This window comes from Ascaphus truei, chromosome 1, assembly GCF_040206685.1.
Source record: "Ascaphus truei isolate aAscTru1 chromosome 1, aAscTru1.hap1, whole genome shotgun sequence".
NCBI classification, from domain to species: domain Eukaryota; kingdom Metazoa; phylum Chordata; class Amphibia; order Anura; family Ascaphidae; genus Ascaphus; species Ascaphus truei.
The window spans coordinates 77,582,080-77,609,206 of record NC_134483.1 but is presented as its reverse complement, the minus strand read 5'-3'; the positions used below and the strand labels follow the sequence as shown (position 1 = coordinate 77,609,206).

The window sequence follows — 27,127 nt, the reverse complement described above, 5'->3', positions numbered from 1 at the left end:
GATTATATATCACATATGCTTGATTTTATTGCATTTTTGTAAGTGCGTTTTTTACCCCCCTCTCTCCCCCTTCCCCCTCATTAAAACTTTTATACGCTATGGGCGTGCGCTCTCTCCTCTTTTTTCCTTTTTATATATATATACATATATATATAATATATATATATATATATATGTATGTATGTACGTACGTACGTATATATACGTCTTGAGCAGTGAGCATTGGCTTATGGGCTCCATGTAATAATGGGCTTGAGAAAAAAGGTGGCACTGTGTGCTCATTTGCATGTCATTTCCCAGAATCCCTTGCTGCAGTGGAAGCACTGTATGCTAGGTGGTAAAAGCAGGGTTGCAGACCTTTCTAAGACATGTGAACGTGCTCACAATTTTTATATGCTGTATGCTATACTGTGGAGTGTAGTCACCTTTTATCACTGACTGCCCCACACCTCTGGAATGCTCTTCCCCTCAATCCCCGACTAGTACCCTCTGTATCCACCTTTAAGACACATCTTAAGACACACTTGCTTAAAGAAGCATTTGAGCAGCACAGTAGCTAATAATATACACGATACATAAAGCTTGTCCCCCTGCAGACGCACTTACCAGATTGCCCTCCCACTCTCTGTACGTTCTTCCTACATACCAATTAGATTGTAAGCTCCTCAGAGCAGGGACTCCTCTTCCGAAATGTTACTTTTATGTCTGAAGCACTTATTCCCATGATCTGTTATTTGTATTATTTGTTATTTATATGATTGCCACGTGTAGAGAACTGAAACGTTGATAGAAAAAGAAAGTTTATTGCAAAACAAAGTCCAGGAGAGAGCGTGTGTATGTTTCTGTGTGTACGTGTGTTTTTGTATGTGTGCGTGTGTACATAACATTAGTTTTGCTGTAATTCATATTAAGTCCCATCTTCTTACTTGCTTCGGCAAGTTGCTGGATGTCTTCTGGGCTTGTGGCAAAAAATATCAAAGTCTTCAAATTGTAGGTTACAAGTATTTTTTGCCCCCAATTCAAAGTCTTGAACAGTTGAACTGTTGTAGCGAAAAGCTTTGATGACATGGTGACCCCTTGGCTGATGAATGGACTTTGTGCGGTTTAGAGATGCCTGTGCAGGTATTTTGGTGCGGTGCATCATGGGAGAACAGCGATTATCTTGTTGTTCCCCCTTGTGGTGTCGGCCGTTACCATCCATGCTCCCTTTAATCCATGCACATGCTCCCTTTAATCCATGCACATGCTCCCTTTAATCCATGCACATGCTCCCTTTAATCCATGCACATGCTCCCTTTAATTCATGCACATGCTCCCTTTAATTCATGCACATGCTCCCTTTAATGTATGCACATGCTACAGATGCAGTGGCCGTTATCCGATCATTTCTCAAAATGGTTTTCGAGATTTAGATTTCCCCGAGATTCTTTCATAATTCGATTCAGCAGACGAATGGCCCATCGGATTAACACAGCAGTGTTAATCCTACCGGGGTCTGCCTGTCTGTAAGAGACGCGCGGTAAGAGATAGGCTGAATCAGTTATTATAACTACGTGCCTCTCACAGGCAATCGCTGGGATTTATTTAATTTTAAACATTACAGTAATGTAGCAGGGGGTCTCCGGAGCTGAACCACATTGATTTCAGGTTCGGGGACCCCCTACTTCCCAAGATGCAGGCCCCGTTATGGGGTGCCGGTATCCCCACTATGTAAAAATCCTGCGGTTCATCTCCGGAGACCCCCTGCTACATTACTGTAATGTTTAAAATTAAATAAAACTCCTGCGATCGCCTGTGAGAGGCGCGCAGTTAGAGTAACTGATTTAGCCTCTTACTGCGTGTCTTTTATATACCGGTAAACCCCGGTAGGATTAACACAGCATGGACCTCTGCTGTATTCATCCGATGGGCCATTATGTCTGCAGCGGACCATCTCAGACCACCACGTGGCATAGTGCAGGATTTACCCAGGTAAATGATCGGGTAATGGCCCCTGCATCTGTATGTGCACCCATTCTTTCCTGTATTGTTCATATGACTGTATAATTGGGTTTTCCATGTCTTCTCATTTATGTTTGAAGATTTGTGCGTGGTACTATTCAAACCTCCTGTCTATACTTGTACCTAAGATGGTGATGCTACTTACTCTTGTTTGAAGATACGGAACTAGCTTTCACCCTTGGTTGGATTATTTAAGTCTTATGTATGACTATGACTAAGTTTGTGATGTCTCATTATGAGATGCCTTTTCTCTCCCCCTCCCCCTCTTATCCCTTTTGTGTTGTTTTTTTTTTGCAAATGTTTATTTTTTGCGCATATGTTTGGTTTTGTGTTTATTTAACATTGTTGTTACTTTGTGCTTGCCTCCAATGTTAGGGAATTGTCTTGATAATACACTATAGTCTCTTTTTCACTGTTAGAAAATGCAGGAGGGTCTGCTAGGGCAGCGCTGCGAGCGTTCGCACCCCCCCCCCTCACCCGAAGGCATGGCTTCAAATGACGTTGCGGGTCACGTCATGTTACCATGGCGACGCGTCACCGAAGACCCGGCTGCCAGTAGATAAGTGAAGTTACAGAGGCCTTACCCGGCATTAAATTAAATGCCTGAGGGAAGAGCGCGGGGCCTCTGTAACAGCCTGCGTCCACCCTGCAAATTCTTTCGCCCCCCAGTTTGCGCACCGCTGTGCTAGGGAGTCTTGATAGGCTGCTAGGGACGTTTGGTGAGATTACATATTGTATGTGTTTGCTGCTGCACTATCCTTATTTATTCATATCAGCAGCGTGTAACGTCATCCCGCTAGTTCCCCCTCCACACGGATGAGGAGTTGAGCCTTGCGCATGGCCGAAGCTAGCCCTACTGCAGCAATGTTGGTTGTTTAGGACGCCAGCAGGTATCCCCGCTACTACGCAGCACGATCGGCAGCTACAGGGGTGCTGTAGATAGCACTGAAGAAGCCTAGACTACTTCATTTCAAATTTTATGGAAGTAGATTCATCTATATTTTGAGCGTTGCTTGATGTAAGGATTTGGATTAGTGCCTGTGTGTTTAGAGCTAGTGTGCATGCTCAGCAGTGGCACACTGATAACCATGACTTACTACACTGCTGATCCTACTTGGTTAATCAATGTTTTGGCGTTGTTTTTGTCTGTGATCTCCCCTGCTTCAGTAGCAGATCACAGCTTGAGAAAGGACCTGGTTGGTCCGAAACGTACGTTGCCCAGGAGCATGTTGGTTGCCTGATGTTTTATTACATTACCATTTTTCAACTGAGTGTGCTGCGGACTTCTTTTTTTGCTGTGTATATACAGTATATGTGTGTGTGTGTGTGTGTGTGTGTGTGTGTATATATATGTGTGTGAGTATATTTATTAAGAGGCCCTATATGCCCTATTTGGACGTTATTCTTCAAGTACACAGATATTTACCAATGTTTAGTATTAAAGTAGACAGACCATATGGATTTACAATAGTAAGATTACAGTTAACATAAAAGATTGCTAATTTATTATGAGAGGGTGACTGATGACATTAGTAATCTTTGGACATGATGGTAAACAGCTAGGAGGAAAATTAACTGTGATTTGAAATAATGAGGACAATCGTGGTTAAAATAAAGTGACCTGGACTGTGCTAAGAATATAAGTTTTTAGATTGTCATGTAAAATAAAAACATATTGGAAACAAACAGCAACTTAAAGTATTCTCACTAGGGTGAAAAAACCCTATAAACTCACTTTACTATACAGTGATATATTTATTAGACCTAGAACTATATGATAAAGTGTATTATTTTCTTACAACACTAAGCAAATAGTGCTTTACAATGCAAATTACAAACAATGGTAGCATAGGGGAACAGCATGTCTAACAGAAATCAAGGCAAATCCCTGCTAACAAGAGCAGGTAATGACAGTGACGATGGGACTGCAAGTGAAGTCACTGTACAACTGTGTAGGTACCTCTCTTTTGCGTAAAAAGCAATGATTGTAACTATGTTTTCATAAGGCTGCGGCCACGCTGCCGCTGAGCGCGCTCATGCTTGAGCGGTGACGTCACCAACTCTCCAAGTACGAGTGCTCGGCTGTACTGCATATTTTTTTCAAGCGCGAGCGGGGACGTGGCCGAGCAGTGACTGGCGCTGATTGGTTGCTGGTCATGTGGCCCTCAGCGTGCCTGGAAATCAATTTAATCTGTCTCGCCTAGCGCCTGCGGGCGTGCAGCGTGAGCGTGGCCGGACACATTGACATTCATTTAACTCAATGCGCTAAGCGTGGACGCAGCCTAAGAAAATGCGTGTATGGGTGTAGCTACATTAATTTGGAGATAAAATAAATCAAGTTTAAGTCGTTGGTTTGTGAAATTCTTCTGTAAGGCACTGAGTAGGGTTAAGACACCTAATATCAGATAAGGAACAGAAGAAATGCAGGTGCTCCTGCTTTTAGGTGCCTTTCCTGGGTGGCCCCATGAGGTTGCATGCAGAAAGCAATAAAGAGGAGGGCACTGCGGTCTAGCAAAGACAATTTATTTAGCCAAATAAATCCTATGAATAAATAGTCTTTGCAAGACCACAGTGCCTTCCTCTTCATTCCCTTCTGTATTTAAGACAAAGGCAGGAAAAGGAATTTGTCTCATAGTGGGAAAAGAGATACAGAGAGACATAAAAAGCGAGACAGCCCAGATGAAGAGGCACAATATTGCTAGAGCGTAATAGAGGTAAATAATGTGGACTTTGCACAGATAAACGAGTTAAGAGAGGATCTGTAGTAGTCAGTAAAGGTTCATAAAAAAGGTGAGGAAATATAAATATATATTGTTTTATTAATCTATGAACAGCAGACTTCAAAATCTAATGGGCCATGTAAATATTTGTAACCTTAAAAATCTCAGGTACTTTATTCTAAAAATATCCAAGGCTAAAATCTAAATTACTTACATTTAAATATGCACAACTTAAAATGGAAATAATGAAAAAGCAAACTAGATTTTAATAAAGGAAACAAGTACTGTAAGACATTTTATTTTTGTTTCTTAAACAATTGTTTTCCCCACACAAAAGAAAATCATATGTTAAAGTGTTTGCGGTATAATACAACATTACACTTTGTAGATTATTCTTTTACCACAAATGCAACCAATAACATAGAAACTAAATAGGGAAGAGTCCTGATAATATCATGATATGCATTTTGGTCAATCTGGTGCTTCAGGGGTTAATGAGCTACAGTTTTAAGTTAAAATACAATATATAATGGGTTATGGCAGGCCCAGGCTCGTCATGGGTGAGTCCTGGGTTTCAAAGAGAGCTTAATTGGGGGTGCCAATCCTCTATGGCCCACAAAAGGTGCCACATGGGTTGCATGTGCTGATACAGTCTCCTGATAAGGGCAGCTGCCTTGTCAGACGTGTGAAAAAAATATGGCCCCAGTGACAACTTTCTATAAACCTGGTATTTTTAGAGCTAGCTTCAAAGGCATTCCCGGGATTGTTCTGCATGGCCAGGTGGCGTAGCTAAGAAAGTATTAAACCAGAGTGTCTTTATTAAAAATGAGAATATTCTGTGATGTCGTCTCCTCTGCATAATAAAGAGTTACAAATCTGTAGTCATGTCACCGAGGGGCACGTTCTGATATCACTATGTTTAAGAAGAAATAAGGGACAGATATTAATTTGTCGCTCAAATTTAGGATTAAGATGGTCATATTTAATCTTGTTGCGTCCGCCATGAGCGCTTGAATGTATTGGTGTGACACACGTGTGTGTAAGTATTACAGAAGGGAAGTTATGAGTGCAGGTATGTCCTGAGACAGATTCAAACATGGTATTTTTTTTACTCTGTCATAAAACTGTCAATCTAACAGCCAATTTATGACGACGGTGGGCTTTTGTTGTTGTAATGGGTAAAATTGTCCTTAAAGTCTGGGCAAAGATGATGAAAAATCAGATTTCAACAGAGGTGCATTTGGACCAAACACGTGAATATCATCTCCTACACCAGTGACGTCTCCGGTGGAAAACATATGACATATTATTTATTTATAAAATGTTTACCAGGAAGTAATACATTGAGAGTTACGTCTCGTTTTCAAGTATGTCCTGGGCATAGAGTTAAAATGACAAATAATATGACAAATATGGTGATGTATAGGTTTTATGTTACTGTATATCCTTTTTATTTTGAGACACTGTTCTGCATTTTATTGCAACTGTATGTTCTTGTAATACTTTTTTTCTGTAATCGAAGCACTGTATTTTTACTTATATTAAAACATTTAATAAGTAATGCTTTGGGCACTGAATCAACTGTTGCACACTCTGGGGGTGTATTTATGTTTTCGGACACATTTTGCTATAACTGATTTTTGCGTGTTAAAGTGCATAGTTATTTTGTATAATAAACAGGGACCTAGGGCCCTGGCAAATATTAATTCTACATCTTATTTGCGTATCCCAGGTGGTGGCAGTGTATAGATGTGATTGTAATTGAGTAAGGGGTTAATATTAACTAATTTGGGGGGCCTTATCGGAGGAAAAAGGTGAGTTGGCTAGAGTAGCCGTGTGTACTGACCCTGGTTGCATATCTAAGTCACGTGCTCACTTGTGTGCTGTTCGCGAAGTTGATATATTGGGACAGATTTACAGTAGGGGAGATGTTAACTCATTTGAAGGACCTTTGAGAAAGTGAAAAGTGGGAGCGCTTGCGAGTGTGAGTATTAACCCGTGTCCCGTATGCAGGTCACGTGCTCACAGGGGTGCCGTACGTGACAGGAAGTAAAACACATTTTTTTTCTAAAGTTTCACTGGACAAAAGACGAGAAATTTTTAGAGCACATTTGGGTAATTTACACACACAACTCCTGTAAGCTCACACCCAGACCCACCTCACCATATATTTCTATGTCAAAAAGAGTGCTCCTGGGTATGTGACAATGTATAAACAAAAGACAGATAATCCCAATGCAACATCCAACGAGACAAATCATATAGTTAAATACTTAACTGCTCTTTTCTCATAAGTGAGAATGCATTTGGGTAATGCAGTATATCGGATAACGATAACATTGATCATATATTAGCTAGGTTAAACAAGAATGGGAGCAAATGATTGGAGAGGATGTTAAATACAAACAAGTAGAAGATAAGAGCAGCAAATATAAAGCCACGATACCACTTTATGAAACAGTATATGATACTTCCTCCCCACCCTATTTTTTGCTAATTTCTTCCCCAGAGGATGGCAGTATGGAAGTAAGTGAAGGAACCAGCTATAGGCCGAGGGGAGTGGGGTTAGGGGAACGGCAGAGGTACGGGTCAAATCAGATGATCTTGTCACCAGAAGGAGATGTTGGCCATGGAAGTACATTGTGACGGTAGGGGGGTAACCAGGCTCTAAATAAAGGTTTAAGCCCGTTTGGTTACCCCTGATCCGTAAAAAGGGTTCAAGAAGAGTCAGCTCTTGGACCCAGTATTGTATATGCATAACCTGTAATTGTGCGGTAATAAAGTATTTGTTATGTGTTTTTACCTTTCCAGAAGTGCCAGCAAGCAGAGATTGCTGTGGTATTAGTTTCAAGGGGGGTTTTGTGGAGAAAGTGTTGTCAGAATGTGCATAGCTAGTAAGGGTCCAGAGTTGCTGGTTCCCCTAAAAACGTACCCAGGAATCAGGTCTAATGCCTGGATACATAGAGGCACATGTCCCAGCAGCACCTCCCCTTGAAAACACTTTCACGAATCACCACTACGGGTTCCCTGCTTCAGCGCAAACCAGAAAAGTAAAAGGGGCATAGGGATGTGAGGTGTCTCTAAACAGTTAAGGGGTCCCTAGGTTAATGGGGACACCCAGTAATTGTCCAGGTCACCCAGAACCGGTATAGGGGTTCTGAGGTACTCCAATCATCTAAAGTTGTGAGGGGGTTCTTAGAATCCATACTAGGTCTATGCAACAGTGTGTGGGGGAGTTGGCTGGTGAAAAGTGGAGTGCAGCTTTTTATTCTATTTCCCATAGCAGAAAGATTTAGGATTATTGAAGTGTACAGTATATTTTATTAACAAAGTGTGATAAGTACATGTATGCTTTGTGCATAGTAAAATGAGGCACAGGGTTGAAAAGTGTTCCTGTAGCTGCAGGGATCCCTAGGTAACATAGGGGTACCCCAGTTATTGCCAAGGTGTTCCAGAACCTGTATTGGGTTTGTGGGTTATGGAAGTTCCCTGTAAAGTATAGGAAAACCTGACCTGTTTAGGGGCGTTTGGGGTTCCCTGTCGTAGAAACTCCTGATTTTGGGAGCGTACATTTTTGGCGAGATATTGGGGCGAAAATGTATTCCTTTTGTTTGCAGGAGTACATGGGACCCAGCTACTGGTGGTTCCCTGATTCTACCCAGCATGCAGGCACTATACAGTACGTGGGTTCGCAGGGTGAATTACATTGGGGCTGTACCGTGTCCCCCAGACTCCTGGCTTTCGAGCCCAGATATCCCCAACTCATTTCCCACACGTATATAAGGTTCCCCAAAGTACATTCTCAAATAAAGTGTATTTTATATTGTGTTATGCGTTTACTATAAGGCTTTATGCAGTCAGCTTGGGTATATGTTTAAGGTGCCAGCTAGTCTGCATAGAATCCATAGTTCAAAGCAGCCAGAGGATGTGAGAGGTGCCGGGGTGCTAAGTGGATGGGGCAGGGCGGAGTACTGGGTCCGGAGAACAGAGACACCCTGGGGGGGAACCCTCTGGTCTGCTAGATGCAGTGGCACCCGCCCAGCGGGAGGCAATGGGCTGGCTAAAGAAAAGATGTCGATCGTAGGCGCTTTTTCCTATGTCCCGCCCACAGGGCATCACAAGAGCCGGCTCAACACGCCCCCTGTCTCTGACATCAACTAGGTGAGTGAAAAAAAAGAACAAAAGCGCAAACACACATAGTGAAGTATGCAAAGTAAATATATATATATTTTTAAGGTAAGATATCTGCGTACATCAGATTAAAAGGTTACCAGCAATTCATGTACATAGACATGGGTGATTAGAGGTAGTACATCTGCCGCCAACCATCTGGGGATTTTCTTTACTGCATCAAGGCACACCCCACAGTTGAAGAAAGGCCTCCGTTTACGTCCGTCTTTGGGTTGAAGGAGTCTTGAATAGAACCTTGCTTAGGGGAGGCTTCGTTCTGCTCTCCCCGGCTCCTTACTCGGCGCCGTCAGCGATGGAGGTTAGCAGCTTCTCGGGCAAGCTGTTACCTCAAATGTCCCGTATTTCCTATGCGTTCGGCCGCAAAGTGAAGACGGCCGTAAAGTGTGGATGTTTTACCGCACTGTTCACAATCGCGGGTAAATGTCTATAGGAATCGGCTCCACGTAGTAACAGAAGAGTCAGCTAGTACACAGATCAATTATAAAAGTGATAATTCGGGCTAAAATTTATCCAACGCGTTTCGAAGCGCAAGCTTCTTCATCAGGGATATTAATACATTGAATAAATGGGAAATATATACCCTAATACCACATCTGATTGGTTAATGCTATAATTAGGCTAAACCTATCAGGTGAACAGCAGGGTGACTCCCACATGTGTGGGTTTAAGTAGGTCATTATGACTTACATGTCAACACTGAGTTTAACCCCATCTGGTGTGGTCAGGGTATAAGTACATATATCAAAAAATAAGCTTTATTTACCAGGGCACAACATTATATAAGCAACCTAAATCATACATTTAATTGAGTTAAAAATATAAAAATATATATATTTGTATTAGGATTTCTGAAATAAAACAGACAATCAGTTAGTCACATATACATAACAGTACAATTATGCTTATACCTTTTACTAGTAAGAATCAATGTATCAGGCAGGACATATAGGAAATGATAAAATTAGATATCTAATTTCCGAAACAAACATGTTTATTAATAAAGACACCATAGGTCTATATTTTCATTAAGGCCATTTGGACCCAATGTTTCTAGCTTTTGTATCCAGTATGTTTCTTGGATTGAAACATCTTTTAGCCTATCACCTCCTCGTCTGCTCCGAGGTATAAACTTTATCCCCTTATACGTGAGGGATGAGGGGTCCTTATTGTGATGGGTAGCGTAGTGTCTACTTACACTGTGAGTCTGTAGAGCATTCCTAATGTTTCTCACATGCTCTTGTATGCGGAGTTTAAGACTACGTTTAGTGCGGCCCACGTATTGCAAGCCGCACGGACATTCTAATAAATAAACTACAAAATTAGTATTGCAGTTTATAAAGTCGGTAATATTAAACACTTTATTTGTCTTGTTGGACTTAAACGTATTAGTCACTGGATGAAGGAACTTGCAGGTACAGCATTTTCCACACGAATAGTTACCCAGTGGTTTATTGCTTAGCCAAGAATGGCCTGAATTATGTTCTCCATTTTTCCCAATATCACTTGGTGCCAGCGCATCCTTCAGGCTACGAGCCTTCCTGTAAATAAACCTGGGGGATGAACTGATATGGCCACTTAGGATTGGATCTGTGGCTATTGGATCTGGATTGGATTGGATCTGTGGCCAGTGTGGGGAATTATAGCCACAGATCCAATCCTAAGTGGCCATATCAGTTCATCCCCCAGGTTTATTTACAGGAAGGCTCGTAGCCTGAAGGATGCGCTGGCACCAAGTGATATTGGGAAAAATGGAGAACATAATTCAGGCCATTCTTGGCTAAGCAATAAACCACTGGGTAACTATTCGTGTGGAAAATGCTGTACCTGCAAGTTCCTTCATCCAGTGACTAATACGTTTAAGTCCAACAAGACAAATAAAGTGTTTAATATTACCGACTTTATAAACTGCAATACTAATTTTGTAGTTTATTTATTAGAATGTCCGTGCGGCTTGCAATACGTGGGCCGCACTAAACGTAGTCTTAAACTCCGCATACAAGAGCATGTGAGAAACATTAGGAATGCTCTACAGACTCACAGTGTAAGTAGACACTACGCTACCCATCACAATAAGGACCCCTCATCCCTCACGTATAAGGGGATAAAGTTTATACCTCGGAGCAGACGAGGAGGTGATAGGCTAAAAGATGTTTCAATCCAAGAAACATACTGGATACAAAAGCTAGAAACATTGGGTCCAAATGGCCTTAATGAAAATATAGACCTATGGTGTCTTTATTAATAAACATGTTTGTTTCGGAAATTAGATATCTAATTTTATCATTTCCTATATGTCCTGCCTGATACATTGATTCTTACTAGTAAAAGGTATAAGCATAATTGTACTGTTATGTATATGTGACTAACTGATTGTCTGTTTTATTTCAGAAATCCTAATACAAATATATATATTTTTATATTTTTAACTCAATTAAATGTATGATTTAGGTTGCTTATATAATGTTGTGCCCTGGTAAATAAAGCTTATTTTTTGATATATGTACTTATACCCTGACCACACCAGATGGGGTTAAACTCAGTGTTGACATGTAAGTCATAATGACCTACTTAAACCCACACATGTGGGAGTCACCCTGCTGTTCACCTGATAGGTTTAGCCTAATTATAGCATTAACCAATCAGATGTGGTATTAGGGTATATATTTCCCATTTATTCAATGTATTAATATCCCTGATGAAGAAGCTTGCGCTTCGAAACGCGTTGGATAAATTTTAGCCCGAATTATCACTTTTATAATTGATCTGTGTACTAGCTGACTCTTCTGTTACTACGTGGAGCCGATTCCTATAGACATTTACCCGCGATTGTGAACAGTGCGGTAAAACATCCACACTTTACGGCCGTCTTCACTTTGCGGCCGAACGCATAGGAAATACGGGACATTTGAGGTAACAGCTTGCCCGAGAAGCTGCTAACCTCCATCGCTGACGGCGCCGAGTAAGGAGCCGGGGAGAGCAGAACGAAGCCTCCCCTAAGCAAGGTTCTATTCAAGACTCCTTCAACCCAAAGACGGACGTAAACGGAGGCCTTTCTTCAACTGTGGGGTGTGCCTTGATGCAGTAAAGAAAATCCCCAGATGGTTGGCGGCAGATGTACTACCTCTAATCACCCATGTCTATGTACATGAATTGCTGGTAACCTTTTAATCTGATGTACGCAGATATCTTACCTTAAAAATATATATATATTTACTTTGCATACTTCACTATGTGCGTTTGCGCTTTTGTTCTTTTTTTTCAGTTGCTATAGGGGTTCCTCTACCCCTATTACTTCAGCTGCAGACGCCAGTTATATAGAGGTTGCTTGTATATTTGTCTATTCACTTCACCAGGTGGTGTTTTATTGGGTTAACTACACAGTAGATATTAGCAGCTGCGCACTGAATATTTTGTTTATTTATCAACTAGGTGAGCCCTGCTCTGATTGGCTACTGAGAAATTTCTCACTCTCCTGATGTAGTATTCTGTGAATGAAACAAGAAGTATTATAACCCCATGCGCAAATCAGATTTTGAGTTCTCCAAGATTCTAAGCAAGTTTTTTCTATGCCAGTTACTTTAAGCCCTCTGGAGAGAAGGGGGGTGGTGGTGTCTGGAATTGCATGCTGATTTCATTTCCTGGACAATTGCAAGCAAAAATCTCAGTGTTTGGGGGAAATTCTTAGGTAAGATTCCCTGCACCCAGGAGAGTATAGCTTTGTACCCCAAGACCCCCAGTAAGTGTATCTTTTCTTATGTATTTTGTGTAACATTGTGGGTTTGCCTTTTCCTGTGAATAAATTTACAATATATTTCATTATCTTGTTTTGCTCAATGTATATTCCGGATAAAAAGGTGTAAATGGCCTGGTCTCCCGTGTCATACATTTTCAAGCTCTGTAAATGCACCAGTGAAACTTGCAATACACAATTATCATAAGATCACATGAATTTATATATGATAAATGTGTTCAAAGGGAATTGGATATATTCATAAATACAAAATGTACAAAAATTAAATGTATGTGCATTAACCGTGACATCTAATGCAGGCACGAGAAAGTGACTGACAGGGATGTCTTGCCATACACACATCTTATGCAATACTCTCTGCAGAAGCATGAGTCAAGTTATAAAATATATATTTGACTCAATGGACCAATAGGCCCAAATCAATTAACCATTATATTTCTTTATACATACTGTGTAGTAAATCGCCTTGCAAAGTGCAAATGTACAATAAAAGGTTTATTAGTTTGTATTTAACTGTTCAGTGTAGGATTATTCAATATATCAATTCAATATATTAATGAAATATTACATTACAAAGCACTTCAGTCTCTGTTTATGGATACACAATTAAAGGAGCCAGTGGCTCTCTATTTCTAAAACATGTTTTGCCAACCTTCATTGCCTATAAAGCTTATTTCAGTATACCCTAGAGATGTTGGCAATGGTCAAAGTGGAACTACTGTAAAAAGTGTAAATGTGGAGAAGAGCGGGTTATATTTAAAAAAAAGTTTCCTTATTATTTTAGAAAATAAAAATATAATTTATGATACAGATTAGCCATGTAGTCATATTCCATACACTTTCATACAATCACATTTTGTTAATGGCTGTGACATATAAAAACTATCTGCTTGAACATGCCCATGACAACTGAACATCTACATGCCTTACACAAGCCAACCCATCTGTCCCAGACTCTTAATTTAAACAGAAAGTAAAAAGAATGTGAATGTGGACATTCAAATAAGCATATGATGGAAAAATCTTAATAAGGGAATGCTGTGTTTTGATTCTGACATTTAAGGGGTTAGCCATGTTTATTTGAAGGTTAATAGTACAGGATTGTTTTCAATTACATGGCATACCTTCAAAAGATGCATGTCTTGGCAGATTTAAATACAAATTAGAGCAGCGTTTAGATTTGGTGTTTGGAGCTACAATATCCGTTTATGATTTTAAATGACTGTGGGAATGCACTGAATCACCAATAGAAATGAATACCAGATAAGGCCTTTGTTTTTGGTACTTGAGGAAGATTTGGTGGTTCCACTTAAAGAGTTTTAATCGCCCATTTGGTTGAAATGTTACGATGGTGATACCGTCCGGCTGGGCACCTAATAACAAAGTAATTTGAGCAAACTACAGTTTTGTACACGGAATTTTGGTTAATGGGCATTGTTCTCTTTCAGGGAAAGTCAAGTTATTTTGGTAAAAAAAATTATTATATATCTTTCTTTGTCTGTTAAAATAAAGCTGTAGCCAGTTTGTGTTTATTTTTCCATACTTCGAGAGAGGAAGATTGATGTTCCAAAAGAAATTTTATCCTGCTGATTCTGCACATGTACAGTACGCTAGATTTGAGACGTAAAAAAGTTAAGGAATTCAGTTGCAGAAAGCTTTGCTTTTCACATTCAAGTTTTTCAATCTTACCAGTTCTTTACACTTTATGGTTATTATTAAACTATTTGTGTGATGATCCATCTGGACAAACATACTTATTCTTAAACTTTAGCTTTGTACCATATTAACACAACGCAAACCAATATAAAAATAATTGCAATGTAAGATCCAAGATTAGAAAATCTTTATTCTCACCTGTTAACTGAAGGTAGCAGTGAAAGTAAAGCCAGAGCTGAAAGCTTTCTTCTTTCGGGCTGAGTAATGTTGTCCATACGATCAACCCACATTTCAATCAAGTTTCCAAGAATCTGGTCAATCTACAAAGAAGAACATTGAAAGAAGGGCAATTTCATAAATACATTCCTCAAGTTTTGTTATAACACATAAAATGATCCAGGGTTGCATATTTTTTGACAAACTATTATGATGTTTTCATTGATACTTCTGCATTAAATCTGGTAAACTTCTGACTACTCATTAGTTCAGTATCAAAACAATATATATATATATATATATATATATATATATATATATATATATATATATATATATATATATATAGTTTTGATACTGATTGTTTTGATATATATATATATATATTTATATTATTTTGATACTGAACTAATGAGTAGTCAGAAGTTTACCAGATTTAATGCAGAAGTATCAATGAAAACATCCCAATAGTATATATATTGAACATTAGATATGAGTGCAATAAATGACCTTTCCATATTAAGTATGCATACATGAAGAATTCACATGCTAAGATATATAACCTATAGTAGTAGCTTTATATCAGTGAATGCTAATTATGAGATCTTTAGTTATGAGTCAGATTTGATAATTTGACGTAGTTAGCCAGCAAAATAGATCATTTGGTTTCACTGGAAATACAGTATATCTATGGGTTTGATATGATCCTTTTATGTATGTAACAAATTCCCAGATCCTCTTAGCACGCATGCTTGGTTTAAATATAATTTTACGCTTGATATGTTGAGCATGATTTTACAATTGTAACAATATTTCACATGCTTTAAAGTTAAAATATATATATATATATATATAAATACCAAATAATATAAATAACAGGTTATGGGAATAAGTGCTTCAAACATAAAAGTAAAATTTATGTAGAGGAGTCCCTGCTCTGAGGAGCTTACAATCTAATAGGTAGGTAGGAAGAACGTACAGAGACAGTGGGAGGGCATTCTGATAAGTGCGTCTGCAGGGGGCCAAGCTTGGTGTACTGTATCATGCGTATAGTATTATATAACTATAGATACACAGACACACACGGACTTGGAGAGACACAGCCCATCCAGGTGCGTATCCAAAACTGTGTATTTGCACAAAATAAATCATTATTAGCAACAATATTCAGTAATGGGGGGGCTAATAAATAAGTCTTTATTTTGTGCAAAAACTATTTTGAACACTTCATTGTCATCATCATTTATGTTTTGACTAAAAAACATGCCTCCACTCAAGGGGACATCGCAATACTTTACAGTTAAACAAATTAAAATAATATACAATTTTATAAGACAGGAAAAGCCAGAAGGAAGACGTAAGGCTGCATTTATAGTAAGGGCTATGGCGACGCCAGCCGTTACCGTCTCTATAGCATTTCCTGCACTCTGGTGCAGGAGACAGGAGAGGGCGACCGGGGGGGCGTGGCATTGAGTGGTTCACCCTCATTGGCTGAACCGCTCAAATGCTGCTGACTTCACTCGCCGATCGCTTTAGAAGTCAAAATCCTTTGACTTCCAGCGATCGCGACCACGTGACGTCGCAGTCGTGCCCACAATGGGCACCTGCGACGGACTGCGTGTACTTGCTACGGCTTTGTGTAACGTCGCAGTCACCAGTACTATAAACGCAGCCTAAGTCTTACACTGATCTTGAAATAGTAGTAAAGAACTGGCGGTAGCATGTTGCAAAACTCTGAAGCTGCACACGAGAAGGCTCGTCCACCCAAAGTAGGGTGCAGTACCACCGGAGAACCTGAGATCATAGTCAGTATCCCTCCACGCCTTTAAGTGAGACTGTGGATAGGCAGGTCCTCGACCTTGCAAGGTTTAAGTCCATTACGGCCAACTTGGTCCGATCACAGAAGATCACTGGAAGCCAGTGCAGATCGCCTAAGATGAGTGATCTGCTCAAAGCGAGAAACACGTCTCATCATCCGAGATGCAGTGTTCTTCACAAGCTGGAGCCTCTGCATTAGGCACACTGGTAGTCTTGCAAATAAGTCATTCTCCTAGTCCAACCGTGTAGACACAAAGGCATGAATCAGTTACTTCAAACTTCATAGATGACAGGAGTGGATGAAAACTGCGAAGCAACCTCAGATAACAAAAAAATAATTTTAATAACAGAGGCCACTTGGGCTCGCATGTTGAGACTCTGTTCAAAGAGGATGCCGAGTTTACTAACCAGAGACACGGGCAGCGGCTGAACACCATTGATTAGGGAAAGCTCACAAACCCCGTGTCCCATACTCCGGTATCTTGCCAGTATTGAGCATCAGCCAATTCATCTCCATTCATGACACCACCTCGTCTAGACACGCCGTCAATGTGGCAATAGCCGTCCCTTGGAATTGCTGGAATTTTTAGATTTGGGTTCCATCAGCATACTGGTGGCGCTTAAGACCATGCTTCCAGTTGATATTGCCCAGCGGTCCTAGATAAACATTGAACAGAAGCAGTGACAACACTGATCCTTCAGAGACCCCAAAGGGGACAGGTCCCACTGGTGACACATGGGACCCCATAGCCACCTGTGGGTCCGGCCCTATTGTAATGTGGTCCCACCGATACCAGTTAAGTCCTTCAGGTGGTGCAGCAGCACCCCAAGATCAATTGTGTCGAAGGCTGCTGAGAGGTCCAACATGACAAGGGCAGAAATACAGCCCTTGTCCATGGCCATCAATTAGTCATCAGTCACACAGACCAGGGCAAACTCAGTTCCAAGACCGGCTCGAAAGCCAGACTGCATGGGGTCGAAGAAGTCAGCCTTTTCCAGACAATCCTTCAGCTATGTGAAAACGACCCTCTCCAACACCTTCCTACCATGGGAAGGTTGGTGATTGGACAATAGTTGGTGAGAACATCAACATCTAGACCCACTTTCTTCAACAGGGGAAAGACCAGCACCAGTGTGAGACCAGCACCAGTGTGAGGAATCTATTGATGTTCTCCACCAACTATGGAATCAATGCATCAATGGTCTCTTTCAGGAGCCACGATGGACAGGGATCTAGGTCACAAGTGGTCGAGTTCCTCCCAGTCGTGATTGAGAGGAAATTTGGGATTAAGATGATACTGAACTCTTCCAAGACGAGCTTTACCTTTGGGGTGAGACAGATCACAGGGTTTATCGGGGGACTAACAGCGGCATGGATGTGTGTGATCTTATCATCAAAGAATCGATCAAATTCACCACATTTTTCCTCAGTTGGACAAACAATGATGGTGGAGCAGTCTGGATTAATCAGGCTGCACACCATCCTGACTAGTTCCGCTGTACGATTCCTCACGGAATCGATCCTCAGGGCGACGCAGGCATTATTTTGCCCTAAAGACTACACGCTTATACCCCCGTTTACATACCTTCAAGTCTGTCCAGTCAGCATCCTGGCGGGTTCTCAACCACTGGCGCTCTATACTTCGGAGAGCCTGCCGCAGGTCCGAAGGTTGCGAGAATACCACGGCGCACTTGTGGATCAGCGAGCAGGCATTCTCCGAAGGGCCACTATATCCGTGGCTGAACTCAGAGTCAAGTTGTACTTACCAGAATGTGCTGTCTCTCTCTCTCCAAATCCCTTGTGTTTGTGTGATTGTATTATTTACCTATGACGTGTGCTCACTGATATATGTCTGGATAAACACTTATTAAGATGTGCTTACTGATGCGTTGCTCTATACATATACAGTATGTATAAAATTGAATAAGAAGTTCCCTGCCTGCAAAATTACAATCTAATAATTAGTGGAAAGTATATAGAACTATGGTGATAGATGATTAAAGGGAAAAGAGGTATATAAAAAATAAAAAAAAGTCAGATATCATTTAATGACAGACAGTTTATTTGATATTTGGAACACTTTGCCACTAGGCACGCTTGGGCATATAGGTCTTTTAAAAATGACAGGTATTCCAAGAATGTACTATTTATTAATGATGTTACCACTATTACTAAGAAAAAGAGATTCACAACGACTAAATAGAGAGATATCAAATTTTATTTGGGGAGGTAAGAAATATAGAATCAGAACTGAAATTACATAAAGATACAGGAGGTTGTTCCCTCCCTGACCTCGAAAAGTTTAATTATACATCTGTTCAAAATAGCAAGAGAATGGCTAACGAGCACGCACTTTCTGACGCTCCCTGTGATAGAGAGATATTGTTGCTCCAATAGCCTTATCAGCCCTTACACAAATTAGAGATCAAAGTATACCAGTAGCAGCAAGAAACAATATATTGTTCGCAGACACAAGGTGAGCCTGCAAGCAACTCCTGAGCCTTTTAAAGGAACCCTAAGCACTGATAAAATACTTGTCATTAGTAGGAAATCCAGATTTCCAGGTGGGCAATGAATCTTTAGTTTTTAGAGAATGGGAATCTATGGGGTTATATAAACTGTATCAATTCTATAGTATGTGGCCCGGTCTCCCTCTGCGAGTCGCCCTGGCCCCCCTTACTTCCCCGCTCACCTCAGCTGCAGCAGGGGGACTATCAGTGTGTGTGCGGGCGCCACCGGAGCAAGCGGCGGACTCGTAGTCAGGCCAGGAAGGTGGGCAGTGTGCAGGGAGCGCTCCGGAGGCTCCGTGGTGGGACGCCGATAGGGCGCCAGTATTTTGGATGCACGCACATGCGCAGAACGTTTTCCAGAATAGGTGGCCATTACTAGATAAGCCCTGCAGGGTAACTACAGTTCCCAGCAGCCGTGAGGCTGCAAGATCACCTGGCTACGTTTAGCCAATAGGATTGCTAGGATTCCCTGCTCAGCTTTTTTTCCCTGCTCAGTGTTTTTGTGTGCTTAGAGTTCACTACATCTTGGACACTATTTGCCCTATAAGTATACAGATTTTGTCATTACTGATTACAACTATCAGTCCCCACCTATACATATGTCAGGTATCTGGTGGGTTGGTCTGTATATGTACAGCATGTGCTGTGCACTCGTTTGCAGTGACCCATAGTTACTATGTACTGATCTATACACACTATTTATGTTCCTGTTTACAATTTAATATAGTTTCCAATTATAAAGTGGTCGTGGGAGGGGGGAGTTTGCTTAGGAACTCTCTTCCTCCTAGTAGGCTCAAGTTCTATTTTTGATAGGCTTACCTGCCTCAGTCATCATCCTACCTTTTTAGGTTGATCACTTTAAGCTTCAATTAGTTGTAGCTTAGTTGCCTGTTTGGGTATTTTTAACACACTGTGTTTTATTTTTGTATTATTAAAAGTGTTTTTAGTATTATCATCATATCACATTATGGACATCTTAGCTCTAACCTTACAATATACTTTTACACTTACATTATGTGATTGAGTGCTGTTAAATAGGGTTTTTTTCACTGATCCAATCGCCCCACATAGTAGGATCCCTTACAAGTGGAGGCGCTACCAATTGTCGACTCAGATATACCCCAGGCTCCCATCATTGATAGTTGGGTCAATGATGGTTTCGGTCTTTTCCTTATGTTTGTCTGCTTGGATTAATGTATGTCCCTGTTTCTACCCTAGTCTATAAACCCCTTAGAAGCCATCACTGTTTTGATTAAAGTTTTGTTTTAATGTTAGTATGTTTATGGTTTTATTTTATTTTACCTTTTATTTTATAATCTTCGGTAAAGAGAAAAATATATATATGAGAAAATGTGTAAGAAGTCAGGCCTCACAGAACCGACAGAAAATCTAAAGATTTAGAATAAAAATATTGTATGGTTTTCCATGTATAAACATATGTTTTTCTTTATACAATGCTTTTGTTTCAATGTATATGTCAATCTACAATAAAGGATTGCTTAAAAAAAAAAAAGTACTTATTTTCTTGCTCAAACATGTTCTGCTTCAGGATTAGCATTTTAACTCAACAACAAAATGTCATCATATGGTGATCCAACAGTAAATCACGACCTTTGTACATGGTCATGTGCTTATGTGGCTTGAACCCGGCTATACAGTGAGAAAGAAAATCCAGTAGAGGGTCACATATTTTATAATTCAGTCGCATCCTTTTATCAAAAGTGAGGAAAGAGCTATTCAATATACAGTAACAGGTGGTTAAACAAAAAAAAAAATTGGTTGCCACAACGGTAGAAAAAAAGGCCAAATGTGTGACTCCTGAAAATATTAACTTCCTCTGTGTTGTATATTCCAAGATATTGTAGTAACATTTTTTGGCTATAAATTCTCAAAACAATTATACAGCAAATAAAAATATCACTTGTGAGCACATTAACATGTCTCAGACAGGTCTGCTACCCTGCTTTTCACCATTATTTCTCAGCATACAGTGCTTCCACTGCAGCCAGGGATTCTGTGAAATGAGAACACAGTGTCACCTTAAGCCATGTAAAACGGCAGGCATTAGCTTATAGGGGGTCTATGTTAAAGTGGATATGAAGCATAAGATGAGACTGTGCTCATATGCGTGTCATTTCCCAGAATGGTAAGGTTAAAATTAAAGGGAAAAAAGACAGAGAAAATGTGGAAGCCAAAAAAGTATTTTCTTTAGCATTATGATGCCTGTTTAGATCTTGCAGAAATTGAGAACAGGCCACCTAATTAATAGGGGGTTAACATCGGTATAGAGTTGGAAATAAGGGTGTCAAATAAAGTTTTAGATGAAAAGTAACAATGAAAAAAGCAAAGAGCTTTCATTTGGAAAAGAAAAAAAGTGGTGTGGCCTTTCAGCCTAGTACGAAAGCAAAAGGACGGTGGCAAGTTAAATAGTTGAACCCTCTGGCAAAGTACTGTTATATGACAGCGACGGGTCTTAACCAGGAATACTCTTACATTTCCCTTCACTGAAGATTGGGTCCTTCATTCCATAGGAACACCAGACACGAGCTAAGATGAAAAAAAAAAAAAAACACTTCTCGAGCATGACGTAGTGACTACTTTTGGGGCACCCAGAGGGATAAACCAGGGTTTCTAAAAGATATACTGTACAAAAGGGATCGAAACGTTGGATTGGGCGTCTGTACACACCTTTTGTAAAGCACTGTATATACTGTGGGCTCTTCATTCATCTTTATTCACACTGATACACACACACACTCTTTCATCACTTGCTTTCAGCAACCTTTTGACACCTCTAGCCATAAAACACATCCACACCGGGGGAAGGACCAGCACAGATAACATTCCAATAGACACTGTTGTTAAGTACACCTTTTGCTTGCTTCATTCATTGTAACATCGCCGGAAGAAGAGATCAGTGTATCTCGAAAGCTCGCACAAATAAAAGCATTTTGTTAGCCACAGAACGGTATCATCTATTTATTTTTTGATTATTGAAGCTCGGCTAACACGGTACTGATACCTCTACATGAATATATATATATGTAGAGGTATCTGTACCGTGTTAGCCGAGCTTAATAATCAAAAATGAATAGACGATACCGTTCTGTGGTAAACAAAATGCTTTCATTTGTGCGAGCTTTCGAAATACACTGATCTCTTCTTCCGTATGTATGTATATATTTTTTAAACAGGTCATTTGAAAGTGCTCAGTCGCGAATTGCACCAGAGAGGTCTGGACAGTCTCCACCCCCACAGGAGTGGAAGCAAACCCCAATTAAGCCTTGGAAGTGGCACCTGGCACCTAGGTAGCTAGAATTCCATCTGTATTCCCTGTTTTGGTTAGTGTAAGCTCTGTTTGTGATTTTGTGCTGCGTTTGCTGGCTCCGGCCAGAATAAATACTCTTTATTGAACTGCTTTGTTCAGTCTGGTGCCTTGATGCCAGTGTTAAATTTTGGTCTCCTGTGACAGTATATATGGCCCGAATTAAGTACAAATAAGGCTAATCCGACTTGTCATATGAAGTGCGTTTGACACCCCTGCATTATGTGGTAAAGTGCAAGCAAGCAAATCTAACTATAAAACTATTGGAGGCAGAATTCCAATAGCTAATGATGACAAATGTAAAGCCATTAAACTGTCAGGCCCTTCACTGAAAAAACAGAACAAAATGTGTAAAGGGATCCTCTGTTTGTACTGCATACCCTCGAACTGTACCTATTTATTAATAATAACTTTACATAGCGCTTTTCTTCCAATGGGACTCACAGTACTTCACAGTTAGAAAAAAAGAAATAAACATTTAAGGTTATAAAAGAGAACAAATACAAGGAAAGATACAATACAGGATGGGACGGTACTGTAGCTATTAAATATCAGACAGGATGTGGTTCATTAATGCAATGACTGGGTAAACAGGTAGGTGTACCCTTAATACACCTAATGCGTCTTACAACTGGGAGAATGTGTGTTTATTTCTTCTCCCAGCTTTGTGTATTGTTATTAAAACGTATTATGTCATGTCTTCTCCTACAGTATGTATATCTTTTCAGGAATAAAAGGAGATTGCAGAGATAGCTATCACCAGTACTATTGTGAGTGCTTTATTCACTTATTAGCACTGCACTTATTGGTTTATATTGATTGTATATCAAACAACACTCGCTCAATTGCGTTTTAATCTTCACATATATCTTGAGCCTGTTTTATGGGTTTCCAGAGAGGGAGCCTCTTGAACTGTACAATGCAGACTGTTCCAAAGAGTGGGAGCAGTGTGACTAAAAGATCGGGCACCTAAGGTCAAGGAGATTCTGTGAACAGCTAAGACTTTTTCACCTGCAGATCAAAGTGAGTGAATGGGAGTGCAGAACAACAAGCTCTTTCAAATAGCTGGGACTCTGGTCTTGTAGTGTCTTTAAATAAATTTGCCATTTTACAGGCAGCCAGTGCAGATAATGGAGAACAGGTGTTATGTGGCAAGAACAGGTCTGGTTAGTTAACTTGGCCACAGCATTCTGTACCAGCTGCATATGGAGAAGCTCTGTTCTGGAAGACGCAGATAGAATGCAGTAAAACAGACGTGAGGACACAAAAGGTATGGACAAGCGCAGTAAAATCCTCTGGAGGGGGTGGGGGGCGGTGTGAGAGAACAAGTGCTTAAAGCTGGTAATCCTGGCTATGTTCTTTAGGTGGAAACTAAGTTTTAAGGGTAGGGAAAGGGGAAAGGGAAAGGGGAATGGAGGCTCCCGCATCAGCTAGTAAAAATGGTAATGTGAATGAGGTAACTCACGGACTGGTGCAATAGAGGATATATATAGTTAACAACATAGACGAACAGGAAAGATCCTCCTAGAATGCACTCAGAAAGGTAAGTCAACGTGATATGGTTGATAATATTAAAAAAACCTTTTAATCACACATATAGTAAAACATCTTGTATAGAGGGAAATGGCAGAAAGTAATCCACGACCAGTCCCTATTGACAAACCAAGAAACAATCTTCCCAAATAAATACACGGGAGATAATGAGGTATGACACTACACCGCCAATATGTGGGCTAGAGAGCTGCCAGTAGTAATCACAGTGTAACTTCAGACTAGAAAATCTGTTCTATAAAGCAGATAATCTATTGTCAAAAAATCAGCACACCTAAATAAATGGTATGCTGATGCTGGATTTGAAGAGGTGTGTTAATAGGCAGTTAGTAGGTCAGAAATAAGTACCTACATGGATACATATAGACCACAAAGTATATAGGTGTATGTCTGCTCCTGAACGGGGTGAAATCAACATATAATGTGGAAGATAATACACACAACATTAAAAATATCTAAAACCACATACATAGCTAGTTGCTGCGTGGCTTGATGGTGTTTGACTTTGCATAGGGCAGGCACAAAATGTGCTCAACTGATGCCCTGAGGCACGGTTCTGAGACCGTATCCAGTTATAGCCTCAGAAAAGTAACGGTCATAAAATGCAAAGGTCACTAAATAACACTAAGTGGAATTTGCCAATGCTTTGCTAGTAATATAAAGCAAATACAGAAGGACTGAACCATAGTACATTAGCATAGTGTAATGTCGCCATATATATATATATTGTTATACCCTAATTGTGTCGGCGACATTAACCCCCTGATAGTAGAGTGATCAAGGGGTAGCCTGTCAGGGAGTGTACTATAATGCTTACAACTCCGCGGTGTAAGTAACCGCTCTCAATAGCAACTGACTGGCTAACCATAATATCTACTTAGCTTGGGGGAGAAAGGCTGTGGTCCGTTCCTGCGTCTCTCATTCCAACAGTGTGTAGATTGAGGGCAGGGTGCCGGGACAGGGAATTACAGCCTGCATGTTCAGCTGCTGCAACCGCGCCGGTCTCGTCCCACTGCTGGGAGGCGTCCGCTCAGCGTGATGACGTCACCACGTACCGCTGACCTCTGACCTGACGTACGTTTCGCGCATGCTCGCGCTTTATCAGGTCAGGTCAGAGGTCAGCGGTACGTGGTGACGTCATCACGCTGAGCGGACGCCTCCCAGCAGTGGGACGAGACCGGCGCGGTTGCAGCAGCTGAACATGCAGGCTGTAATTCCCTGTCCCGGCACCCTGCCCTCAATCTACACACTGTTGGAATGAGAGACGCAGGAACGGACCACAGCCTTTCTCCCCCAAGCTAAGTAGATATTATGGTTAGCCAGTCAGTTGCTATTGAGAGCGGTTACTTACACCGCGGAGTTGTAAGCATTATAGTACACTCCCTGACAGGCTACCCCTTGATCACTCTACTATCAGGGGGTTAATGTCGCCGACACAATTAGGGTATAACAATATATATATATATATGGCGACATTACACTATGCTAATGTACTATGGTTCAGTCCTTCTGTATTTGCTTTATATTACTAGCAAAGCATTGGCAAATTCCACTTAGTGTTATTTAGTGACCTTTGCATTTTATGACCGTTACTTTTCTGAGGCTATAACTGGATACGGTCTCAGAACCGTGCCTCAGGGCATCAGTTGAGCACATTTTGTGCCTGCCCTATGCAAAGTCAAACACCATCAAGCCACGCAGCAACTAGCTATGTATGTGGTTTTAGATATTTTTAATGTTGTGTGTATTATCTTCCACATTATATGTTGATTTCACCCCGTTCAGGAGAAGACATACAGGTACACCTATATACTTTGTGGTCTATATGTATCCATGTAGGTACTTATTTCTGACCTACTAACTGCCTATTAACACACCTCTTCAGATCCAGCATCAGCATACCATTTATTTAGGTGTGCTGATTTTTTGACAATAGATTATCTGCTTTATAGAACAGATTTTCTAGTCTGAAGTTACACTGTGATTACTACTGGCAGCTCTCTAGCCCACATATTGGCGGTGTAGTGTCATACCTCATTATCTCCCGTGTATTTATTTGGGAAGATTGTTTCTTGGTTTGTCAATAGGGACTGGTCGTGGATTACTTTCTGCCATTTCCCTCTATACAAGATGTTTTACTATATGTGTGATTAAAAGGTTTTTTTAATATTATCAACCATATCACGTTGACTTACCTTTCTGAGTGCATTCTAGGAGGATCTTTCCTGTTCGTCTATGTTCTTTAGGTGGAACAATGAAGATATGATCACAGCTGTTACCCGATGTTTAAGGGTCAAGTCAACGTCTAGGACAACACCAAGATTCCGCATACGGACAGTTAAGCAACTGGGAACCCCATATGCTTAAGTCCAGTTGGTTGACCTAGCTGCAGTTATGCTGTCTTCCGATGGTGAGCATCCACAATGAGCACTTCAGTCTGATCAGGATTCAACTTCAACTAACTGGCACTCATTCACTCAAGGAGCTCAAATAAACATCAAACATCTATTGCAGACTGATAATAGGCCGTTAATACCTAGTACAAAAAAGGAAAGTAGAGTTGAGTGTCATCTGCATAGCAGTGATAGCCCAGGCCATGCTGACTGATTATGTCACTTAGTGGTAGCATGTATACAGAAAACAACATAGTGCAGCATTGGTGCAGAAGAGTACACTCCTTAAGATACTCTCTGTGACCTGCCAGTGAGAAAATATCTGAACCAATCCTAGTGATCTATGCCACCCAGTCAACAGAAATCCTTCAGGTGCTCCATTAAGATCCTATGATCCATGGTATCAAATGCTGCAGAGGTCGAGGAGTATTAAGATCTAACAGTCACCTCTGTCTCTCGCCACGAGGTCATTCAGCACAAGAACCAGAGCTGTTTCACAGGTATGCCGTCTTCAGAATCCTAACTGGAATGGGTCATAAATATCATGGGTTGATAAGCCGGGTTTCCACCACTTTCTCAATAACCATTCCTAGGAAAGGAAGGTTTGATACAGGTCTGTAATTAACCATTCAATCTGGGTCTAATGAAGGCTTTTTTAGAAGAGGTCTGATGACTGCTTCCATCAGCGGTTCGGGAAAGATTCCAATCAAAATACAGTCTAAGAGAAGACGTCTTGGGATTGGGTCCAAATCAAAGTTAGTGGGACGCAACCCCTGGACTGTTTGCACAATTTGCATGTTCATGCCTGGTCCCCTGACACAGATAGCACAGTGGGTAGCTCAGCCCGGATGGAGGTTAATTTATCTGAGAAGGGGAGGGCAAAATTATCACAACAGGACTGTGAAAAGGTTTCACTAGACTGCAGACATGCTGGTTTGCAGTCTATCTCAATGGTGTGAAAGAGCTGAGCTGGTCTATTGTCATGATCTCACGT

The 27,127-nt window shown here is 40.7% G+C and overlaps 1 protein-coding gene across 3 annotated transcripts in view; it reads right to left on the bottom strand.

Moving 5' to 3' along the window:
• Positions 1 to 27,127, bottom strand: part of IPO11 (importin 11) — a 500,359-nt gene that overhangs the window by 188,218 nt on the left and 285,014 nt on the right. For all 3 annotated transcript variants that reach the window (XM_075589858.1, XM_075589848.1, XM_075589838.1), the window contains one exon: positions 14,518 to 14,639. In XM_075589858.1, the coding sequence (XP_075445973.1) occupies positions 14,518 to 14,639 (122 nt within the window). The remainder of the gene's footprint in view (positions 1 to 14,517; positions 14,640 to 27,127) is intronic.